Source organism: Macrotis lagotis, chromosome 1 (assembly GCF_037893015.1).
Source record: "Macrotis lagotis isolate mMagLag1 chromosome 1, bilby.v1.9.chrom.fasta, whole genome shotgun sequence".
NCBI classification, from domain to species: domain Eukaryota; kingdom Metazoa; phylum Chordata; class Mammalia; order Peramelemorphia; family Peramelidae; genus Macrotis; species Macrotis lagotis.
This window is the reverse complement of record NC_133658.1, coordinates 877,445,341-877,461,816: the sequence shown is the minus strand read 5'-3', so window position 1 is coordinate 877,461,816 and position 16,476 is coordinate 877,445,341. Positions and strand designations below refer to the sequence as shown.

Sequence of the window (16,476 nt, the reverse complement as noted above, 5' to 3'; positions counted from 1 at the left end):
GAGTTCTTAGAAAAAAATGTTTTCTTATCCTGAGCAAGTTCTTAGACCATTTAACAGTAATCAACTGAAGGTCAGGGCAAGACCCTTATCAGAAACCTCTGGCCCTTCCCAAATTGTGATCTCAGCTTTGGCTTAGATCCCAGTCCAACAATCCATCTATAAGAACCCTCTCAACTCGCCACATTGGTCACAGACTCCCTACACCGGCACCATGTTGAGCTCTATCCTTCTCATCACGTTCCTGGGCTATGGTAAGCTGGTGGCCGGATTGCCGACTGGCTCTTCCACATATCCACCCCAGACAGTGAATCTGTGACAGTCTCAGTCCTTTCTGTTTAGAAAGATCCAACAGAATAAAGAATCATACCATCTCCACCCCAGCTATTCAGGGCCCTCATTACTGACATGGCTTATGTAGGCTTCTCTGGTCTCTCTTTCAGCCTCCAGCTGTGGTGTTCCCAGCTACCTGCCCAACCTCACCACCAGGGTGGTAGGAGGAGAGGATGCCAGGCCCCACAGCTGGCCCTGGCAGGTAAGGAAGTCTTGTGTGATATAGCGAGCAAATTGACAGTCTTGAAGTCAGAGAGTCAGCCTTCTCTGAACTGAGACCCAATTCCTTATCACCCTCTGACTTTCCTAAACCTTCATTGCTTACAAAGCCCCAAAATTCCATTTTTCCAGAAGCATAAAATTCAATTCAATTCAATCTCTCAATTTTTTTTTCATCTGAATTTGTAAAATATAGACTAGTCATCATTACAAAGGCTTGTTATACAGTTCTTTAGGGTGAGCTTGAAGAGGGATAGGAACTGGGTCTGAGCTATCTCCTTCCACCAATATAAGTTAGCATGCTCTCTGCAATGTATAATCTTTGAGGGCTGTCTGGTAATCAGAGAGATTGTAACTTGTCCAGAGTCACACATCCAGCAGGTATCTGAGGTTGTACTTGAACCCAGGGCTTCCTGGTTGTGAGTTCTGCTATCAGTCCACTATTTTGTTCTGCTTTCATCTTGAAGTATTATGTAAATGTTCATTAGTAAGAAAATCTCTAGATCTACTGCAACAGAGGAAGACTGGCAACTGGTTCAGTAGAAAGATTGGGGCATAATCCAAGAGTCTTAGAGATGAGCAACGTTGAGTTCAGATTCTGTCAATACATTGATAGTTGGGAATTTTTTTTCAAATTGCTTTACTCCTCTGGCCTTCAGTTTTTCTTATTTATAAAACGAGAAAGTTAGACTAGATATCCAATGGATCTCTTCCTCCAAAGCTATGATCTAGAATTGTTGAGGCTTCTCAAGTGAGAACAGCAATTCATGAGTCCAATGCTCTACCTGAGTTTTGTCCCTCACTCACCACCCCCCTCCATGCTGGCAGATCTCTCTCCAGTACCTTAAGGATGACACCTTCAGACATACTTGCGGAGGGACCCTGATTTCCAGCCAGCATGTCCTGACTGCTGCCCACTGCATCAGGTGAGTCCCTCCCTGAGTCATAGATCCTACTGCACTGAAGAATATCAAGATGGGGGGGAGGAAGAGGGGGTGTCTGTCTCTCTTCCCTCCATCTGATGCCTAGGCATCATTTACAGGGAAAATTACAGTACAGACTCTCAGAGATTGACAAAAACTTCAAGTCCTCCTGGTCTAACTTGTTTCCAGATTTCCTTTGTGACATTTCCAGCAGGTCCTCAATCCTGCTTACCCCAAATCCTAAAATGAGATAGTGACTTCTTCAAAGGATCCCATAATTTCCACCCTTAGTAATAAATTCTTTGCTGGTAGAGAGTAACATTCTAACATTTTTTAGAATGTAGACAGAGACTATCACACTTGTTTAGACTTGTATCCCCAGTATTTAATTTAGCCTAGAATTTTGTCAATTCCTAATATTGCTTTATCACCTAATTTATTTCCATTTGTCTATTAATAGCAGCTATCTCCCTTTTATCTATCTATCTATATATATATATATATTTATCAATTTCTATTTATCCATCTTTCTATCTATAATCTGTTGGTTGGATATGTGGATGAATATAGGAGGTATAATGAAAAGCAAGATATAGGAAGATACCTATTATAGAGGTAGGGAAGTTGATAGATACAGATCAGGGCTGTCCAACTTTACTTTTAAAATTTTTTATTGAAACAATAGAAATTATATTTTGATTTGCCATTTTAGTGGGGGTACTACAGTAGCTTGGCTTCACTTACTAAAGCATTTAGTAAATTCACAGATGGGCCACATAAAATCATGCTGCAGGCCACATACAGCCCACAGGCTGCATTTCAGATAACCCTGATATAGAAAATAGAAAGATGATAGATGACAGATAGAGAGAGTGAGAGAGAGAGAGAGAGAGAGAGAGAGAGAGAGAGAGAGAGAGAGAGAGAGATGGATGGATGGATGGATGGATGGATGAATGGATGGGTGGGTGGATAAGTAGGTAGGTAGATAGATAGGTAGATAGGTAGGTAGTATAGATTGAAAGGCAGGTAGGTAGTACCTATTAAGAATTGACAAAATTCAAGGCCAGAAACTGTGCTAAAGCACCAGGGAACAAATATAAGCAAGCAAAAATAGAATTTCCCCTTTGGAAAAAAACTATCTGAAGGATAGTTTGAAGAATGAAATTATCATTAAGGCAAGTAAAAAAATGTACCAGTCATATACTTTTGGAAAAATCAGAGTTCTCCCTTATGTCTAGATAATTGAAGTTCCTCATGAGGATTCATAGTCTCTCTCCTCTATGCTGGTCTCTGGATAGTGCTTCCCAAACTCCTCATCCAGTTCTGCTTTCTGCCTCAGTGGTCTGTAGCATAGTCCAAAGACTGACCCCTTAGTCTCAAGTATTGTATGCTTCTCTTTATTGGTCTCAGTTTACTCAGTTATTTAGTTCCTTACAGCACTTCAGACATTTGAAGATAATAGCCATGCCTTTTCTTCTCTCAGAATTCAGTGAAGGTGATAGGGAGAGGCTTGTGCAATAAATATTTGTTGGACTGAATTACAGACTTTTGGTCTATAGATGGTCCAGGGCACAAATGTAATCTCACCCTTCCCTTTACCCAGCAAGGACAAAACCTACCGAGTACTTCTAGGCAAAAGTAACCTGGTGGAGGAAGAGTCTGGCTCCGTGGCAATGGCTGTGGATACCATTTTTGTCCATGAGAAGTGGAGCTCCTTGCTGGTGCGGTGAGTATTCTCCATGCTGGCACCTTTGCCCTGGTGGACAGGGAGGCAGCCCCTGGAGTTAAAGTCAGAAAGTTGACCTCTATCATATCATCCATCCATCATACTACCTCTGACTAGTTGAACAAGACTGTTGCAACTCCAAACCTCTCTTGCCTATGTTCTCTCCACTGCTACAGCTCTTTCCTTTAATAGTACATTTTATATGAGGCACAAAGATTTACTCAGAACTTTCCTTTTAGGGAAGATAAGTCAAGTCTTGTCTCCGTTTTATAGATGAGAAAGCTAAGACACAAAGATTTATGGTCATTTGACAAATCAGAAGCTAAGCTAGATAAGTCTTATAAGACCTAACCTAGGGCTCTTTCATCCTGGAGAGGGAGAGATTCTCACCATCTTTCCCCCTCCACTCTCCCTCATCCAACAGGACCAGATCTCATCCTGCCAATTTCCTTACCATCTCAGTAGAAGGAAAGTTGTTCAAGGGCAGGAACTGGGACAATTTTCAGCTCTCATCCCCCATACCTAGGGACATCAAGGTAGTACAATAGATAGAGCATCAAGCTTGGAGTCAAAAAGATCTGGAATTTTCAGCTCTCCATCCCCCTATACCTAGAGACATTAAGGTAGTACAGTGGATAGAGCATCAAGCCTGGAGTGAGGAAGATCTGAGTTCAAATATGGCCTCAAACAGCTGGGTGATCCTTGAGAAGTCATTTAACCCTTATTTTCTTAAATACTCATCTGTAAAATGAGGATGCATTGGAGAAGGAAATGGTAAACCACTCTAGCAATTTTTTTTGTTTTGTTTTTAACTTTTTGCAAGGCAATGGGGTTAGGTGACTTGCCCAAGGTCACACAGCTAGGTCATTATTAAGTGTCTGAGGTCAGATTTGAACTCAGGTACTCCTGGCTCCAGAGGTGGTGCTCTATCCACTGCGCCACTTAGCTGCCTCATTTTTGTTCCATTTTGTTTGTTTGTTTTTGTTTCCCTTCTAGTATTTTTGTGAAGAAAACCACATGGAAAAAATCCACAAGCTTATGAAGAGTCAGGCAAAACAATAAATAAACATCAACAACTCAAGGCTGCCCCCTCCCCCAACAAAGCGGTAGCTGCTTAATCCATAAGCTGAGAATTAAATTCTTGAATTCTTCTCCTAGCAATGACATTGCCCTCATCAAGCTGGCTGAGCCTGTGGAGCTGAGTGACACCATCCAGGTGGCCTGCCTGCCCCCAAAAGACTCCCTGCTGGCTCAGGACTATCCTTGTTACGTGACTGGCTGGGGTCGCCTCTGGAGTAAGTGCATGGCATCCCATGTCCCTTTTAGTTATCTTTTCGGGGAGGGGAGGAGCACCTATCCTCAAACTCCACTACCAGACAGTTAAGCTCTGATACCAAACTGTTGGAACCCCAGAAAGTAATCTGGTCAAGCTAGGGGCAGAACCAAGATGGTGGAGTAAAAGCTAATCAGGACAGGCTTCCTGGAGGAAGGGACCTCAATGAAGAAGTATTGTTTGAATGAATATAAGTTTCAAAACTCCTTTGCCTCTAACATCTATTTGCCTATGGGATGAGAGTCCAAGTATTACTGATACAGTCGTGTGGGTAAGAAAACCAGGACCCAGGGCAGTTAAATCTTTTGCCCAGGAGTGAATTCAGCAACAGTATCTCCCACCAAAGCAAAAAATTTCTAGAAAGTCAAATATGTAAGAATGACAGGACAGTGATTTGTTTCACAGCTGTTCCTACCTGACCTCTGCCATGTGACAAGAGTTCCAGATTCCCCTTTTCACTATTCTGATCATGCTTTATTTTCGTTGTGTCCATTCTAAAATAGAGACCTTAGAATAGAGCACAAACACAAAAGGTAAAGTCTGGCCACATTAGAAAACATGCAACAGTGTGATCTTGGAGATATCATTTGGGGTCTCACTTTCTTCATCTGTAAAATGAAAGATTTCATTGAAATGCTCATTTTCACTCTTCTCCAACCTCCTCTAGCTCCAGAATTCTAAGGCTCCTCCCAGATCTGACATTCTCTGCCCTAGGGGCCTTCCTGGTTCTGACATTCTTTGTTCTAAAGGTCCTTCAGACTCTGATATTTCATGTTCTAATGTCTGTCCTGGTTCTAACATTCTGTGTTCCAAGGGTCCTCCAACTCTGACCTTCAGGATCTCCCAGCTCTACCATTTTCCTTATAATTTCCTACAATGGATATTAGGTTTCTGTTAACTCATAAAAAGAATAAGAGCATCTAATTTCTGAAATCTCTCTTTGCAGATCCTTTTGCCATGTACAATTCTTTTGAGTTTCTACAAACCCCTATTCTTGGGCACCAGTTATCTTTCTGACAACTCCACAAGAGTCTGGGGCAGAGGGGTTCTGAGCCCTGGGAAGAGAATCCAGTCATGACTTGTTATCTCTTTCCCTAGCCAATGGTCCCATTGCTGACGTTCTCCAGCAAGGCTTCCTGCCTGCAGTGGACCATGCCACATGCACTCAGAGAGACTGGTGGGGCACCATGGTGACCCAAAACATGGTGTGTGCAGGAGGAGATGGTGTCATCTCAGGATGCAATGTGAGTCACAGAGCTGAAGAGCAAGCCTGCAACACAAAAGACTGTTCTCCTGGGAGAGTGGTGGTGATTCAGAGAGCATTTGTTTTCCCGACATCCCCACAGGGAGACCCCTTATCTAGGAAATCATTTTCCAGAAGTAGGGAAACCAACCAGAGTATCCTGAGGTCACAGATACTGCCTCCTCTGTCATAAAGAAGCTTTCCAAACACTGGTCCATGCTACTCCTCACCAATTTCCAACATTATCACTGATCATCCCTTTGGCAAAGTTAATCATCCATTCCACTTCCCTTGCTGTCCCCACAAATAAACACATAATATTCCTATCATCATGGTAGGGCAGAAAAAGTGTTTTGAAACCATGTAACACAATGGCAGTGGCAGATGCTGCCTTTATTATCCCATCAGTAACACCTCTATCATTTTTAGTATCATTACCTTCTTTATTGCTAACACTAATTACCAATTTCATCACCACCAACATCTCTAGCTTCATCACCATCATCCCTACCCCTACCACCGACTACATTTTCATCACTGAAAGGGGGAGGGGAATGGGGAAATGATCATTGGTAATGCGCAGCTCCTACCTTGTTCTAGAGTGCTAAGTATTATGTTATTGATCACAACATTACCATCTCCATCATCACCTTCTCTACCACCATTATCATCTTTATCACCACCAACCCTACATACTCATCATCAATCCCGCCACCAACACCAATACCTAAAAACTGACCCAATACTTGAAACTCTCCTATTTCTGAATAGTATTCTACATTTCAGAGAGACTGGCAGAGATGGGAGCTGGGAGTAGATGGAGAAATCAAGGTACTAATTACTCAAGGTCACATTGAAAATAGGACCATTTCAAGATAGCCACAGTTGCCTCATAATTGGAGAAACAGAAACCTTCTCTTGGTGGCTCTGAGTTGCCTGATGACTGATGTTCATTTTTCTTGGGGACAGGGAGACTCAGGTGGACCCCTGAACTGTGAGGCTGCAAGCGGTGCCTGGGAAGTGCGAGGTATTGTGAGTTTTGGTTCTGGCTTGGGCTGCAACACAGCCAAGAAGCCTACAGTCTTCACCCGGGTCTCTGCCTACATTGACTGGATTAATGAGGTGAGTTCAGTCATTTTCATATCTATCCTTATAATAATAAATATCCAAACAATAATAAAAAGTCAAACTAAGTGAGGGTGATGGTAATTCTGTTAGGTCATGGGAATGGCGGAGGGTCAAATTAAGGTTCAAGGAGGGAATAGGGAACTCAGCAAGGAGGATGGGGACTTAATTGTGGAGATAGAAAACTCATTGAGGATCTTTGGGGTTCAGTAAGGAAATAAAGGTTTAGAGAAAAGAATAAAGGCTTAGTGAAGCAACATAGACTCAAAAAAATGTGAGGGGCTCAGTGAGAAAACATATGGAGGCTTGGTGAGGGGGAAAAATAACTGAGGGGGATGAAGGGAGGAATACTCCCTTGTATTCAAGGGTACAATGAATGCAAGGGGCAGTGTCAGTTACTAGGACTAGAGCTTGGGGGGTCAGAGCCTAAGTGTAAAATGAGGGGTTCAGGAATGGGATTGGGGTTCATTAAAGGGTTGGAGGGTCACTATGAAGATGTTAGTTCAATGAGGACATGAAAGCTTAGTGAACCAATGAGGGCTCAGCAAGAAAATGGAGGCTCACAGAGGAGGATGCGTGGTTTGTGGAGACCTAGGGGTTCAAGAAAGGGACTCAAGATTTGGAAAAGATAAAATCTAAGTAAAGAGCTAAAAAGTTCAGTGAGAAGGATGGGGAAACCAGTGTCTTAGGGGAGGGACCAGTAATATTCAGCCACTAAGATGATCCAGAATAGGGCAGGAGAAGTCAAATCCCAGGCCTTTTGAGTTCTGAAGGCTGAGGCCTTCTGGGCCCCATGAAGAGGCCCCAAGGAGGTCAATGTCTTCAAATTATTCTCTTTTCCTTCAGAAAATGCTGCTCTGAATGATCACGGGCCTGTCTACTGGAAATTCCCTGGATACTTCCCCTTAAAACTTCTTATTCAATCCCATCTTGAATTTTCAATAAAGTCTCCTTTCCTACCCATACATTTGGTTACTTGGTTGTCTGGATGCCTTCCTTGAATTTTCTCTGACAGACCCTAGGGTCAAAGTTCTCTCTAATGGATTCTGCTCACTCCCTAGAATACTGTCCTCTTCTTATAAGAATAATTCAGAAGGATTAATAAATTGGATAGAATTTAGGATGTGGAAGGGACCATCAGCATCACCTCACCCAAGCTATGTGAGGAAACTGTGATCCACAAAGGGAAAATGATCCATAACTCCAGTATCCTCTATAAGCTGGTCTTTATATCTTGGGCCTTTCCTAAATTTTCAGCCTTCTTATACTTTATTCCCCCTTTTAGCACTCTGTATGTACCTGTAACATAGGCCTTCTTGAAGTACCTCAAATCAATATACTATCTCTCATCTCTGGGTCTTTAAGTCAGCTGACCCCAACCCCCAGACCAGGAATCTGTTTTTCTTCCTCACCTTTGCCTCTGCATCCTTAAGTTCCAAGTCAGCTCCCACCTTCCACCCCAGTTGCTAGAGCTTTTCTCCAATGTTATTTAACATTTCTCTGATTCTTTTTTATAGATCTAGTTATCTGAATGCTCTTTCTCCATTATAAGAACTCACTGAGGGCAAGGATTGTTTTTGCCATTCTCTATATCCTCAGTCCTTAGGGTAGTGTTATCCACTGACTAACAAGCATCAGAACTAAGATTCACACCCAGATAGGGCCTCTGCCTCCTAGTCACTTGCTCTCTCTCTAAAAGCTGTGCTGTCAATTCCCTGCTAGACTCAGGGTAGCCCAGGTTGCCCTAGGGGTATGGGAGTGTCAGGAGAGGGGGACTGTACCTTTTCCCTATGCAAAGTCTCATAAGAAGGGATGATGGTGTGGTGGTAGTATATGCCAAGGAGAAGCTGTCCCCAGGCTGAAAAAGAAGTACCAAACAACAGCATCATCCTCAAACCCAATTATTCAGTCATTGCATTTGTGTCTGACTCTATGTGACCCCATTTGGAATTTTCTTGACAAAGAGACCAAAGTGGTTTGCCATTTCCTTCTCCAAGTCATTTTACAGATAAGGAGATTGAAGCAGTTGGGGTGAATGACTTGCCCAGGGTCACTCAGCCAGTAAGTGTCTGAGGTCATATTTGAGTTCAGAAAGATGAATCTTCCTGACAAGTCTGGCACCCTATATGTTCTGCCACCTAGCTGATAAGAAGGAAATAGTCAACAGCACTAATAGCCATCACCCCAGTTCTCTGAGCTTTAAGGTAGACAAATAACTTTGCTGATTACAATCCTGTGTGTTGGAGATTACAAGTGCTTTCAATTCATTTCATAGATGAAGAAACTGAGGCTTGGGGGTAGCTAGGTGGTTCAATGGATAGAACACTGGCCCTGGAGTCAAAAGGACCTGAGTTCAAATGCGACCTCAGACATTTAATAATTACGTAGCTGTGTGGCCTTGGGCAAGCCACTTAAAACCATTGCCTTGCAAAAACTAAAAAAAACAAAAACCTGAGGCTCAGTTTCTGGGTGCTCACGGTCATCAAGTTAGGAAATGACAATCAACTGGTTCCAAGTTCGGTGCTTTTAACTGATTCTAAATACCTAAACACACATAAAATAATTACCAACACAATATCAATTTTATCATATTTAAAAGATATTAACTTATTTTATTGATCATTTTAATTTAATTGATAGATTATAATTTATCTTTGGCCATGTTTATTTCAACTAAACCTTTATCATAATTTTTTAAAGAAAGATGAGATCAAGGCAACTAGGTGGCACAGTAGATAGAGCACTGGCCCTGGAGTCAGAAGGACCTGAGATCAAATCCAGATATGTAATAATTACCTAGCTGTGTGATCTTGGGCAAGTCACTTAACCCCACTGCTTTGCCAAAAAAAAAAAAACCTAAAAAAAAGAACATTCTGGGCTATGATAGGGAAGGCTTCTTGGTGGATGTAGAACTCAACTAGGCAGCTGATTAACTTATGATATATAAACGTTATGGAGTACTATTGTTCTATAAGAATCCATGAATGATCAGACTCTAGAGAAGCATGGAAAGAATTACAGGAACTGATACTGAGTGAAGGGAGCAGAATCAAGAAACCATTGTACACATTAACAACAACATTGTGAGTTGATCAACCTAGGGATGCAGCTCCTCTCAGAAGTTCAAAGAGCTAGGACAACCCTGGGAGACCTGTAATGGGCAGTGCTATTCACATCCAGAGGAAGAAAAGCAAAACAAAACAAAACACACACACACACACACACACACACACACACACACACACACACACATCTTACAGAATCTGAATGAACACTACATTCACTTTTTTAAAAATGTCTCTTATGGAGATTCTGAAGAAGAATAAAATCATCACTTGAACAAAAATATTCATAGCAGCCCTGTTTGTGGTGACAAAGAATTAGAAATTAAGTGAATGTCCTTCAATTGGGGAATAGCTTAAAAAACTGTGGTATATGTATTTCATGGAACACTATTGTTCTATTAGAAACCAGGAGGAATAGGAATTCAGGGAAGCCTGGAGGGATTTGCATGAACTGATGCTGAGTGAGATGAGCAGAAACCAGAAAATATTGTACACTCTAACAGCAACATGGGGGTGATGATCAATCTTAATGGACTCGCTCATTCCATCAGTGCAACAATCAGGGATAATTTGGGGCTGTCTGCAGTGGAGAATACCATCTGTATCCAGAGTTTGGACAAAGACCAAAGACTATTACCTTCAATTTAGAAAAAAAAAGTTCTCCTATTATGTAATTTTTCTCTCTTATACTTTATTTTTCTTCCTTAAGGATATGAGTTCTCTCTCATCACATTGAACTTGAATCAATGTATAGCATGGAAACAATGTAAAGACTAACAGAATGCCTTCTGTGTGGGATGGGGGAGGGAAGCAAGAATGCCGGGAATTGTAATTTTAAAATGTAAATGTAAATGTAAATTTAAAAATGTAAATAAAATCTTTCTAAAAAGAAAAAAAATCATAAGTCTCATGTCATTTCTTCCTATCTCATGGTTTTCTTTCTTTTCCCTTAGCCCTATATTCCTCATATAGAAAATGATTGATATGTAAACAAGCTAAACACAAATGTGTACCTACAATATTCACCAGACTGTTCACCATAGAGGGGAAGGGGGTGGAAAGGAAGAATGGAAAGAAATTTTGTAACTTAAAAATATGCATATGCATGTGGATGAATGTTGAAAAGCTTTCATAACATGTAATTGGAAAATTAAAATAAAATATCAATTGAAAAAATAAAAGCCCAAATAACTAAAAAAAATAAATAACTCAACCAGGGTTTCTCCAAACTTTGTCTCAGGTGTAAAAATTTGATTGGTTAATGTTTTTATAGAGATTATTGAATAATCTCTAGAGCTAGAATGGGAAAGAGGAGGGAAGCAAGAAATGGAATGATGGATAGGGGGAAGGGAGGAGAATCACTAGCAGTAAAAGCTGGTGAAGGGAGAAAGGGCTGTCCTTGTCTCCTTCTGCGACTACATTGGCCCACCCAGCTAAGGAACTTGGAAGGGGAAGGTGGGATCAGAAGTTAGATTAAAAGTGACCCTTCTCTCCAAAAGTTGGGGCCACAGCAGAGAGGTAAGGTGGTATAAGGGGAAGAGAACCTTTGATGGCACCTATATAATGAGGACTGGAGCATGTATAGTATGCTGATGCAACTTCTCCATGAGAACAAAGCTCAACAACCTACTTCCAGCAAAGGAGTTAGACACTGATATATGTACCAGTCACCTAGTATATATTCATGTTATTCACCTCCTACTGGAGAGGTGATACATTTTAGATGAGGAAAGAGACATACATTTTTGGAAATGGCCACCAAGTGCAGTTGTTTTGAGATGCAGCAATGGTAATGTCAGTGAAGAAGAAACAAGGAAAAGAAAAGAAAAGAAAAGAAAAGAAAAGAAAAGAAAAGAAAAGAAAAGAAAAGAAAAGAAAAGAAAAGAAAAGAAAAGAAAAGAAAAGAAAAGAAAAGAAAAGAAAAGAAAAGAAAAGAAAAGAAAAGAAAAGGAAAGGAAAGGAAAGGAAAGGAAAGAAAAGAAAAGAAAAGAAAAGAAAAGAAAAGAAAAGAAAAGAAAAGAAAAGAAAAGAAAAGAAAAGAAAAGAAAAGAAAAGAAAAGAAGGAAAAGAAAAAAATTAAAGGAAGCAGTACAGAATAGAGATCCATAACACCTGAATGCTTCCTCATAAGAAAGAACTAGAAAAACTCCTTTTTCGCCCATCCAGCCATCGTGGTGGAAACTCGGCTGTCATCTCATCATCATGTCCTCTTATAAAACATTCAGAATCAAGAGGTTCCTGACCAAGAAACAGAAGTAGAATCGTCCCGTTCCCCAGTGGATTCAGATGAAAACTGTCAATTGGATCAGGTACAACTCAAAGAGGAGACACTGGAGAAGGACCAAGTTCGGGTTATAAAGAATGGCCAGTGAAATGAAAGACATTCTACACCAAGACCAACTCCCCCTCCCTACCATTGCATCCATCCATCCATCCATCTATCCATCCATCTATCACTTAAATCGCCTCATTGCCCCCAATAAGAAATAACTACTACTGCTGCCCCTCCCATTTTGGAAACCTGTCTGCCAAAGTGCAGGTGTCAAAGAAAACCCCCAGCAAAGAATTCGAGTTGTCTTGCCCTTGAATGTCTTCATCTCTTGCATCCATTCGTTTGGTAAAATGTCTATTGTGATATAGTTTAAATTACTGTTCTCTCCATCTCTGTGTGGCATTTGTATAAGATCATACCAGCAACAAGTTATTCCAGGCAAGAAGAACCAAGCTCAAGCCCTGCCTCAAACAAGCCTTCACAACAACCTCTCTCTGGGTTTTTTTTGTGTTCTAAGGAATTAGAAGAGAGCACCTACCTCACAGGGTTGTTGTTGGGGATCTAAGATTTGCAAACCTTCAGCGGAAGCCTCCAGTAGTGCTGCTAATCCGGACCTGTCTCAGCCAGATTACACGCAGCAGCTGTGTTCATTTCTCTAACTCACAGTCAGAGTAGCCTGTTTGACCCCCTGCTTATTTCACACAATAAACTGTCTTCGTTCCTTGTTGGGAGGTGGTAAATTAAGTGTTGGCAACTTTCCTAAAAGTTGTCAGTTATTTGTGTGTTTGGGAAAGCCCAACCTTTTTGTTAGGAGCTAGACCTGGTCCAGGTGAATGGCTTCATAATTTTCTGAAGATGCAATTCTGCTAATAAAGGGCTTCTACCAAAAAAACTAGAAAAACTTCCCCAGGTCCAGTGGGTCAGTAGCTTCTCAAAGCCATGGCTCACAATGTATTTACTTTTACCAAGCAGCAGAATTTTGGCAGAATACTCTCTGTAAAAAAAAAATATTATTTTAATGCTCCTAAATTAACAATGGAATTTATTAGTAATGATTAATAATAATGAATTTATTACAAAATAAAAGACATTTAATCAAGCAGACTAACAAGTGAAGTGAAAGAAAAAGATCTTCCTGTATGCACATGGAATATATTTTCCTATACAAACCAGTGGGTAAAGGGAATGGAATGCTTATTAAACTTTACTTTTCCAGGCACTGTAAAAATATTATCTAATTTAATCCTCACAATAATCCTAGGAGATAGGAACTATTCTTATTCCCATTTTACAAATGATAAAACTAAGGCAAACAGAAGTAAGTGATTTATCCAGCCTCTCACAACATTTAAGACTGAATTTACAATATGGTCTTTCTGAAAACCAGGTCTAGATCTCTATCCATTGCAATGAATTCAAAGATAGCTAAGGTCCCCTCACACTTCAGATCTTTGATCTATAATCCTACAAACCTCACTTAAGACCAGGTCCCATCATCTCACAAGGTGTTCATTCTCCCTCTGAGCCTGCCCCAATCCCTATTGGGTTCCTATATTTTCGCGGAGTTCCCTCATATACCTTTCCTAAAGTCTCATTGACAGGATCAACATGATGATAGATTTGGAGTCCAAAACAATTAAGCATTTTTCATATCATATTATATTATATTATATTATATATTATCTTATAATATTATTTATAAATTATTTTATTTTTTACTTATATGGCATCAGACAAGTGACTTCATTCTCTGAGCTTCAGTCTCTGAATCTATAGAATGAGGGAGTTAGACCAGATAACTTCTAAGGCCTTTCCAACTCCTTATGTTTGTTCAGGTCCAACTGCCAAGGGCATATTCTGCATCTTCTGCTCTTATTTCCCCCACACGCACTGTCCAGGCCAATACAGAGGACCCAGTAATACTTCTCTCAAGAAATGCTCTTAGATTGATACAAAAGGATTGATAGGGCTCTCCCTATCTGATGTGGAAACACAAAGATGTCTGTGTATATCAATGTTCCCAGTTCTCAGAACTGACCCCTGAGTCACCACTGCCCAGGGCCTTGACCAGTAGCACCATGTTGACCTAGGACCTCTCCCAGCAAGTGATAGGCAAAGGCAAAGCTAGGTCCCTAATCAATTCTCACCTGACCCTTTTCTCAGCTTAAGTGTATACTGGAGACCTTGAGAAGATGTTTACAAGAGCACTAAGTCATAGGTCCCCCTTCCCTTTATTTCTTTAGCAGTATGTTCTCCATGGATCAAATACAAAATCCTCTAGTGGTCAATCAAGGCTTTTCCAAGTTCAGCTAAACTAGTCTTCTTATACCATCATACTACCACCAGGTACACTTTGATCCAGTGACATTGGTCTCCTTGCAATTCCATGAACAAGACACATTTCTGGATTCCAGGTGTTTTTTCTCTACCTGTCCCCCATATCTAGAATGCTCTTCCTATTGACTTCCCTGACTTCCTTCTAGTCCCAACCAAAAATTCATCTACAAGCAAACTTTCTGAACTTCTCTAAATTCTAGTGTCTTTCCTCCTTTAACTATTTCCTATTTATCCTGTATATAGCTATTTTGTTTTTGCTTTTGTGAGGCAATAGGTTTAAATGACTTGCCCAAGGTCACATAGTAAGTATCAAGTGGCTGAGGTCATATTTGAACATAAGTCCTTCTACTCCAGGGCTGGTACTCTATCCACTTCACCACCTAGCTGCCCCATTGTAGCTTGTTTGTAAATTTTTGTTTGCCTGTTGTCTTTTGCCTTAGATTGCGAGCTCCTTGAGGGCAGGGACTATCATTCGCCTCTTTTTGTATTCTTAGCATTTAGCATGAGCCTAGTAGATAGAAGCTTAATAAATGTTTATTGACTGACTGAGAGGCAGCCAGACTCTTTTTTTCTCCTAAGCAAAGACTCTAGAGGCAAAGTCATTTAAAGTGCTTCAGGTACTTAACCCCTCTCAGTCTCAGTTTTTTCATCTGTAAAATGGGAATAATAATGGCTTCTACTTCACAGGATAAGTACAATTACTCACAGGAGTTTTTGTGAAACATTCTAAAGTCCTTCATGAATCATAAAGTAATGTAGGAATGTCACCTAGTCTGATTATTATCATTCTTAAGTAATAGTAGTTGTAATAGTGGTAGTAGTAGTAGTAGTAGTAGTAGTAGTAGTAGTTGAAGTTGCAGTTGCAGTAGTAGTTATAGTTGTAGGAGTAGTAATACTAATAATATACTTGTTGGAGAAGGAGGAGGAAAAGGAGGAATTGTATCTAACCACAGTGTGGAACAGTATAGCTAATGTTCCTACCAGTGTGACCTTGGGTAAGTCACTTAAATTGCTTAGGCCTCAATTTCCTCCCCTGTAAAAATGAAGCAATTGAATTAGAAGACTTCTAATATTCCTTTTGATTCTAAATCCTATGATTAATCTCAGAGACAGTGAAGTTACAGGTGCCCCAGTCACCCCTGACCTGAATCCTCACCTCCAGGATCCTTATCTATCCCTGAGACTTATCAGTACATTGAGCTTCTCAGTTTTCCTTTTTCTGTCTTACAGTACAACCAAGTAAATTATGACAACCACAATTAATTCCACAATGTCTGATGGTCTTCAGTATCTCTTTTTTTGTTTTTATTTTTATAGTATCTATTTTGACAGTGTTATTTCTGTTTCTTCTTCCATTGCTTCCATTGCCTCCATAAGTGCATTTCCCTTTCTAATTTCTTGAATATATGTTCTTCATATATATGTATATATATATATATATATATATATATATATAGAGAGAGAGAGAGAGAGAGAGAGAGAGAGAGAGAGAGAGAGAGAGAGAGAGAGAGAGAGAGAGAATCTGGAGCATCTTGAACTTGGGACCCCCAGAAAAGCTGATCCAGGTTCAAGATCTGTGGGTCCTCACCCACTCAAAGCTGTCATTCAGATACCCTCAGCAATGAGTTTCCTTCTATTATGTAGCCAGAGGAAATAGTCCCCTCAAAACAAAGCCATTTTACGAAATTAAATTTTGTTTAAAAAGTAGAAGTAGATCATTCATTCTCATAATACTGCAATCAAGAAGATCAAAGTTCAAATCCATCCTCAGATACTTACTAGCTCTGTGATTCTGGTAAGTCATTTAGCCCGTTTGCCTCAGTTTTCTCATCTAGTAAATAGCCATAGCTCTAATCTCCTAGAGTAGAGTAGCTATGAGAAGCAAAGAAGATATTTCTAAAGC

The 16,476-nt window shown here is 40.4% G+C and overlaps 1 protein-coding gene across 1 annotated transcript; it reads left to right on the top strand.

The window, feature by feature from the left end:
• Positions 1 to 211: 211 nt before the first annotated feature.
• On the top strand, positions 212 to 7,850 carry CTRC (chymotrypsin C). The gene is made up of 8 exons (XM_074216892.1): positions 212 to 251; positions 441 to 532; positions 1,378 to 1,475; positions 3,076 to 3,198; positions 4,357 to 4,493; positions 5,630 to 5,775; positions 6,744 to 6,896; positions 7,746 to 7,850. The coding sequence occupies exons 1-8, from the start codon at positions 212 to 214 to the stop codon at positions 7,758 to 7,760; spliced, it is 804 nt and encodes a 267-aa protein (XP_074072993.1). The 3' UTR covers positions 7,761 to 7,850.
• Positions 7,851 to 16,476: the final 8,626 nt, after the last annotated feature.